This window comes from Sorex fumeus, unplaced genomic scaffold, assembly GCF_029834395.1.
Source record: "Sorex fumeus unplaced genomic scaffold, SorFum_2.1 ptg000106l, whole genome shotgun sequence".
NCBI classification, from domain to species: Eukaryota; Metazoa; Chordata; class Mammalia; order Eulipotyphla; family Soricidae; genus Sorex; species Sorex fumeus.
The window spans coordinates 6,093,016-6,101,196 of record NW_026606163.1 but is presented as its reverse complement, the minus strand read 5'-3'; the positions used below and the strand labels follow the sequence as shown (position 1 = coordinate 6,101,196).

Below are 8,181 nucleotides of genomic sequence, written 5' to 3'. Positions count from 1 at the left end.
TATTGGTTAACTAAGCAATACAAATTATTACATGGTAACTGTTGGTTTATTAATGAAATATGTAAGTTCATCAGTATAATAGGAGCATTACCCTAACCTAAGAGTCTGAGGAAGGTGAAACTGTTATAACTGTCTTGTAAGATTCCATCTCTCTAGCCTACTTCAGTCTGCCTCTCAGGCTATCCAATCCAGTCTTCTTCTTGGGAATCTGACCTCCCTATTGGCTAGCCTCTACCTTTCAACTGCCTGCTTTATGACATCATTCTCCCACCAAACCTACCAGCACCTGGTAGAATCTTGGGGCTCCCATGCAGTTGTCTGTAAACAAGCTGGGATCATAGCAAGTGACCAGTAACCAATGACCAATCGCCAGTGATTAGTCACCTGTATTGGACACTTGTGGACTTCCGCTTCAGTGTTCAGACACACTCTCATATCGTCTCCTCTTCTCATTTACCTTTCCTTGATATTTCCTCTTTTCTGATCATGTCAGGTAAGGAATAATATTTTTCAAAGCTTTTCATTAGATTTCTTATCCCTAAACTTGGTAGTTAAGGAAAAACAGCATGTAATAATCGAGGAAAATATTCAACTAGAATATGGTAAGCCTTATTTTAGCTTAAGGTTCACATTTGCTGTGTGATTTTAGACATTGACTTCCTTTCTCTCATACAAAGTGTTTTTCTTCGTTGATTACATTATATTTGATACATGCTTACAACCTCAAATACATGATTATATATATGAATGTTCACTCTCTGTGTTTCCTTTTCCTTTTAATAGTGCTTTTGACATGATGTCCATGAAAAAAAGTAAATCAGAGACAATATTTTGACAGAAACAGAAAATGTAGTTTTGGTAGAAAATTTAATATATACCGGGATGTTTTATCTGTAGTGGTCTCTCCACTTGTATTTATAATTTATTATTTTAAATTTAGTGCTATTCAAAAGTCATTATCATGTATCTTTTGAGTTTTCTATCTAAACTCGATGATAAGAAAAACTGGATTGTGGGAAAGGTGTGGATTTCTGAGTGGTAGGGAGGCAAGTCCTCAAAGGTAAGACAGTTTAGGGTTATTTTCAACAAGCTTTGACCAACAGAAGCCAAGAAGTAGAAGATGATATGAGGGAGAATAAAATAGGAAATAAAGATTATGGAGGGAAGTTATCAAGGAAGGAGAAACAGTTTGAGAGAGAATGTTGTAGAGAACCAAATACTTTATATCCAAACAAAAATAATATAGTTAACTATGCTGAGAGCAAGTCAAAGCAGTTGACTTTAATAAATTCTAGGACTAGAAAACACATTATGTCTTGAGTAGAGTACCAGTAGGAAAAACAGCCTATCAGAAAACCATGGATGTGGTTTCTTTTCTTATTGTCTTTAGAACACAGTTGACACTTGGCGGTTTTGAATGTAAACACGTTTTAGAAATGATACTTCCTATAAATAACTAATAATGATTACCATGGGGATGGAAGACACATCATTTTCAATGTTTTTATTACATTCTAGTTTGTAAGGGACATGTATGCTCTGCCTGTTAAAATAAAGAAGTGGTATCTTCTAACCTGAATCAGGAGAATTGATTCTTTTGCGTGGTAAGTAGGGTCCAGGTTAAGGCAACTTGTCATCTTCACAGAGTTTCTTTCTGGGCTGGTGTGATAGGTAGGCCATTTGCCTTGTACATGGCTGACCCAGGTTTAATTCTCAGCATTCCGTATCGTTCCCTGAACACCACCAGGAGTAATTCCTGAGTGCATGAGCCAGGAGGAACTCCTGTGCAGTGCTGGGTGTGACCAAAAAAGAAAAAAAAAGTAGTTTCTTCCTAATGCCGATTGCCTCGAGCAGGCCACAGTAACATCTCCTTAGTCCTAGCCCTGAGATTTTTTAAAAAGTGCCATATTCAAGGCTCTTTCAGGGTTAGGAGAATGAGACCCATCATTGTTACTGGTATTTGGCATATTGGGTACACCATGGGGAGTTTGCCAGACTGTGCCGTTTGGGCAGGTTACATTCGGTAGCCTGCCAGTTTGTCCAAAGTAGGAATGAGATAATAAGATGTCCTAACATGATAGCATTTTGATAGCAGTGGACACCTGCTTTCAGATTCTAAGAAGAAATAGAAAAGTCAAGTCTCAGATTTCTAAGTACACACTGATTTCAGTTTTGTGGAGTCTGAGTTTTCCTACGTTAAAAATATTTCAATTGGACTTTGGTGATTGTTTCTGAAACTTTGGGAATGACATTTTCCTTGTTGATAAAGATACTTGTCATATAGGTTTTAAAAATAAATATGAAATTTTTGTGACCATTTTTTAAATGGTCTTTTCTGCTTCTTGTGTGATTTACTGCAATTGTATGCTCTATTTAATACCTGTTTGATGGCTAATATTTAGAGTTATGAATGAGAATAATAATGTCATTTCCTTGTAATTATTATATTTATTTCTGATTTATACTCCTTTAAAACCATATACTGGGTACCTAATGCAATCACATGTATTATATTTTCTGCTTGTTATGTAAGTTACTGGTAAATCTTCTGTTTTATGGACTGGTAAGCTATACACTTGAAAATCACTTTCTATTTCCTTTTTTGGCTAGTAGTTTTTGCTAAAATAGAATACTATCTTCATATAGTATACATGACTCAATTTCTTAATAAACTTATTTTACTGTTTTCTTTGTTTGGTTTGGGGACAACATTCACTGTTGGTCAGGGCTTACTCTTGGATCTGCTGTAATCAGTTACTGTATTATGCTGCTTGCCACATAGCCCAGATTTCATTAATATCTAAATACTTCTTTTTCAGTTCCGTGACACATATTTTTCATGATTTTTTTCTTTATCTCTATACTTCCTCCCATGTAAATCATGTAAAATAGACAAATTTTATTTCTGTGTACACATTATTCTTAATTAGATTGTATGTAACTCCTTTGCAGGAAAGCAACTTGAGACTCAGAATTTAACTACAGTCTTCCTTCCAAAAACACATCTTGAGAAAAACTAAAGTACTCATTTTTGAGGGGGGATCAGAAACCAGGGTACAGTTGCGAACCTTCAATTCATCAAGTAGTTTGAGTTATATGTGAGCCGTAGGTAATAGATAGGAAATGCACAAGCAAAATACAAAACCTGAAGATTACAATGGTAATAGTTGTAACGACCCCACATGCCTATATGAATGGAAAGTATCTTCCTCCTAGTTTCTGACATTGTAGTGATTAAGGAAGAGTCCTAGCAAGAAAGTTCACATGCTTAGGTTCCATAACCTGGTAATACATAAGGGACAGCAAGATAGTACAGGAGGGGATAAGGCATTAGCCTTGTAGGCAGCCAATCCAGTTGGATCTCTGTCACTGAATCCAGTCTCCTGAGCACTACGAGGGGTCACTCCAGAGTACAGAGCCAGGAATAGCCCAAGATCACTGCCAGGTATGGATCCAACTCACCCCACCCCAATCCCAATAAAAATAATGGGAAGCTTGAACAAGTCTCTATGCCAATTCTGGGCCTTGCGTTTCTTTCTTCTCCAATAACATGTTATTCATTCTCTTAGGACTTCCTAGTTTTAAAATGCTTCTGTTCTAGGAAATAACGTAAAGTTCAACAGGAGCACAAGCTACGGGTAGAGCTAGGACAAGGAGAAACTAGCTGTAAGCGACAAATCCATGTGGGTGTGACCCAAAAAGAAAGAAAAAAAGTTGTCGGAGATTATCAGTCTCACAGATTTTTTTCATCACCCTCTTGTTCCTTACAGAAAATATTCAAAATCCATCTATATTGGGAACTGCACATTCTCTGCAGCTTCCCCTTCCCATGGTGAACAATGCAGCTTCCCTAACAGGAAGTGTCTGCAACTACTCCAACCTATCTACTCCAGCTGATAGATCTGCTTGGCTCCTGCCCTCAGATGCTGGCATCTCTTTCCAACCACTAATGGGTAGTGCCTATCTTGACCAACATTCTAGCACAACAATGCTGTCTGGAGTGTCTGACCAGAGCCAGCTATCCATGTTGTCTGCTTCCGACCCAAGTGTTTTGGAGTGGGATATTGCAGGAAGTACTGAAAAGAAGTCTAACACAGAAGACTTCACTGTGACTCGCCTTGACCAAGACACCAATGTCTCTTCCATGTCTATGGCATCTTGCTATGAGAAAACCTTAGATACCAACCACATGGTGTCTCTGTACCCATCACTTTCTGCTAGTCTTGTTGAGAGGTCACCATCTCAGGTTCCAAATCAGAGTTATAGCCTGTCGCTTCCCTACCAGGAAGGAAGCCAGGGGATTTACTATCATCAGGACACTCAGGGACCTCTCCTTTCTGGAGAATCTGGTCCTTTCCTGCAATCCAATGACTCTATGACATACAAAGGAGGTAGGGGCTCTGCCCTCCAAGCTTCCAGCAATGCATCTCCAGAAATGGTTATGGTTCTAAAGGAGGTCCAGCCCCCAAAGAACCAACTACCTGCCTCCAGCTCTGGTATCTACTACTCTGTGCCTGCTCCACCCATCACAGAATCGAGTTATCAAGGTGAGTAAACTGGAGAGAAGTGAAATCTGGCATTCAAAACTTGGGGTCAAATCTGTAAGAGGGAAACTGTCCATAGACAGGTGGCATTTCTGTTAAATACACTGAGATTTTTTAAATTTATGAGACCTGAAGTCAAATAAACTCAGTTTAAGTTTAAACACCCCTTACTCATTTTATAGCACCATATTTTCACTCTCCACATCAGAGCTTCTAAAGCAGATTGGAAGGTATGATAGTATAAAGACCACCTAGGTTACATACAAGAAAACTTCAGTATCATAACAAGAAATGCAACATTTTCATAGGGGATCAGTCGGCCAGTATTACCACAGTAACAATGAGCTCCATTAATTATTATTTAGTTAATAATTAATTATTAACTAAATAATTTCTTAAATTATTGTTTTTGTGATTTCTGAAGACATTTAAGAACTCTTATTGTGATGATACCACGTTAACTTCCCCTTACTTTAATACACAATATACTCAGAGATCCTGTCCAAAGTTATCAAACCTAGAATCTCTACTTGAGCACAGAATTCATGATGAAGTGGTGCTTCTTTCCTTCTTTTATTCCATGATGTGAACTTCTGGGGTATTTTTTTCAGTAAAGTGAAGAAATTGACCATATTGTGCTAAGTTCTGTATAGCATTTAATAGTTTACAAATCTCTAGGTGAAAAAAATCTTTAGTTTGGGGCAGGCAGTATGGGGGTCACAGAATGCAGTGCTCAGGGCTTGCACCTCGCTGTGTGCTCAGGGTTCACTTACGAAGGTGCTTAGGGGCTCAAATGTGATGCTGAGGATCAAACTAATTTCAGCTGTGCACAGGGCAAGTGCTTTACTGACTGTGCAATTCCTCTGTTCCAAGTCTCTTGTTTTTAAGTAAAGTTTACACAGAACTTCTTTCAAATACAAAGAAAACAACGGCACCACATGACTAACAGAACTACAAGAGTTACCTCCAATCTTCTAGCTCAGGGCCTTGTCCATGATCCTTAGAAGAGCCAGTAACAATGTCTTGCACATTGCCAGAAGGTGCCCAATTGTGGCACCGTGAGTTGTGTGGAGGGAGTATCTTATTTACAAGCACTGATTTCTTCTGTGTTTCCTTTGTAGTGATGAATTCCCTGAGGATGGAGACTTCCCTGGCATTGCAACCATCCGATCAAATACTTGAGAGTCACCCACCACCAGAGCTCCCGGATGTTTTCACAATAGATTCAGCACAAAATTACCTGGCACTACCCCCAGCTCCAACTCAGGAAGAAATAGATACGAATTTGAATGAGATGAACATTGGGCTTTCAAAGTCTCCGGATACCTACCAGTTCCCAATAACAAACCAAGATCCTCTACTGTGCCCTTTAGAAATCCCTGATATCCACCAGCTCCTGGCCTGCATCAATCCTCTCAGCAAAGAGCAACAGCCTGGTACTGCTCATCAGGAAAAGAGTGATCAATGTTTGGAGGGCACTGGAAGACTTGAAAGTCAAATTGAATCTGGTGGTGTTTTTGAAGACATCATGACATGGCTGGAAGATAAACAACTTCCCCAGATTTTTGATGGCTTAGAAGACCTAGATCAATATATAGATCCACAGGAAATGAACACCACAGATACCATCACTCTGAATCAGGGGCAAAAACACTCAGGTGGCACTAAGGGGACCTCCCACCCAACACGGAAGAACAAAAACCAGGCCTCTGAACCTCTTGAGGGAGAACCCAAAGCCAAAATCCATTCCAAAAACCCAGTATGCTTGCTAGGGGAAGCAGGCATTATTTGTAATGCTGCAGTCAGTGACAGGTGTCCTGTGACCATGGCCAAACGTAATAACAGCAAACTTCAGAAAGCTGCGTCCAGCAGGATCAGCAAGACAAAGAGCCACGGGCAGGAGAAGACAAAAAAGGCCAGAGAAAACTCTAAGAAAGCTGATCACCATAAGCAGACCGGGAACAAGGTGAAGCCAGAAGAGAAGTCCACCACTGCCAGGATGAAACGTAAGTTAAGTCAACCTGAGGTTTGCCAAGACTCCCTTAAAAAGCCCCGCAGCTGCCAGGGCATGCAAATGCTGGAGTCCGTGCAAGCGTTTGATGCACTGGGGAAGAAGTATGAGTCAAAGCCTGGATCCTCTTCTTCCCGGGTCCTGGGTAGTTCAAAGAAGCCCAAAGACATCCAGCCCTCCACAGCTGTCAAACCATGGCCAAGTGCTACAAGTCATGGAAAAGGTCTGGAGAAAACTCAGGTCAAAGCTCCGAAACCAAGCAGCAGTGCTGAAGAACACTTGGATCCATCCCTGTATGAGCTGCCACCTCCTGGGAAGGTCAAATTGATACCTTTGCCTTTTCTTACCATGGAGAAGCCCCAACCTCGACGTGTTCGTCGGAGACCACAGATTCTGGCTTCGCATCGTCCTGCTGCAGCTTATCCTGCCAGGCCTGGCTCTACCATCTCAGCTCAGCCAACTGCCACCAATTCATCCCGGCCAGCTACTGCATCTTTGTCAGGTCCTGCCAGACCAGCTCAGCCCATTTCGACCAACCCATCTCGACCAGCTTTGCTGAGCTCTACTAGCCGGCCTATCTCTCAGTCTGCAACTTCTAGACCTGCTCCCTACAAGACAACAGCTAGCACTTCTCTCCAGCAGGGCCATCTTCTGGTCTCTGGGACCAAGCACCAGGCTCCACCCAAAGGTCAGAGTCAGTTTCTACTCCAAGACTCCCGTTTCCAACCGATTCCATGTAGAAAGCCCAATGTTCTCGAGCCAGTCATGTCAAAGGCCGCCACAAAAGAGCAGAGACCAGAGCGTGAGGTTATGAAGAGAAAGGCTCAGTAGGAGCATGAGAACGCTGCCAAATGCACCTCTTTGGGGCAAGTGTAGTTTTTCATCCAGATATTTATGAGATAAAGATATGGACATCTCTATGGCTATAAGTAGCTACAATGGCTGGAGCCACTTTAGGTACAGGATGGTTCCTTAGACAAACACTTGAAATGCCATACAAATTTCATTTATTCTGAGATATTTTTAAAAATAGATGCATATAAGTGAATAGATTAGTAATAAAATTTCTGAATGTTGAGAGGCTTTCCACTGTGGTGCTTATTTGGAGGAGGTGAGGGTTGAAGGATACATGAGAAAGAAATAGAAGTTAGAGGGGGGACAAAGGGGGAAACAGATAAGAATCTAAGAAAGGGAAAATTGGCTCAGGGCTTTAAAGCCCTTAAGAGGAGAAATTTTATGGGACTGATGAAGAGTTGGGGAGGCAGAGAAATAGTATACCTGATAGGCACTTGCAGGAGGCTGACCCAAGATTCATCCCTGGAATCCTATGTGGTCCCACGAGTTTCACTAGATGTTATCCTTGAGCACAGAACCAGGAGTAAGCCCTGAACACAGGCAAGTATTCCTCCATCGCCAGACTCCTCCAAAAAAGAAGGGGAGAAATGATGCAGTGAGGGGGTTTGGTTTAATATAAAAAAAAAACAGAATAGGCTGAAGGAGGAGGATTAGCATAATAAGATAACCTGATGAAAAGTAAAAATAGTTTCACAGAGGTTGTCTTTATGTTTCATGACCACCATTGTTAAATAAAGAAATTTGAGACATATCTCCAAAAGGTATGGGTGG

General features: G+C 40.9%; 1 protein-coding gene across 1 annotated transcript; it reads left to right on the top strand.

Moving 5' to 3' along the window:
- The first annotated feature begins 486 nt into the window (after window positions 1-486).
- On the top strand, window positions 487-7,386 carry LOC130042596 (uncharacterized protein C2orf78-like). The gene is made up of 3 exons (XM_056134755.1): window positions 487-493; window positions 3,771-4,547; window positions 5,666-7,386. Exons 1-3 carry the CDS (start codon window positions 487-489, stop codon window positions 7,384-7,386), a joined length of 2,505 nt encoding a protein of 834 aa, XP_055990730.1.
- The last annotated feature ends 795 nt before the right edge of the window (window positions 7,387-8,181 follow it).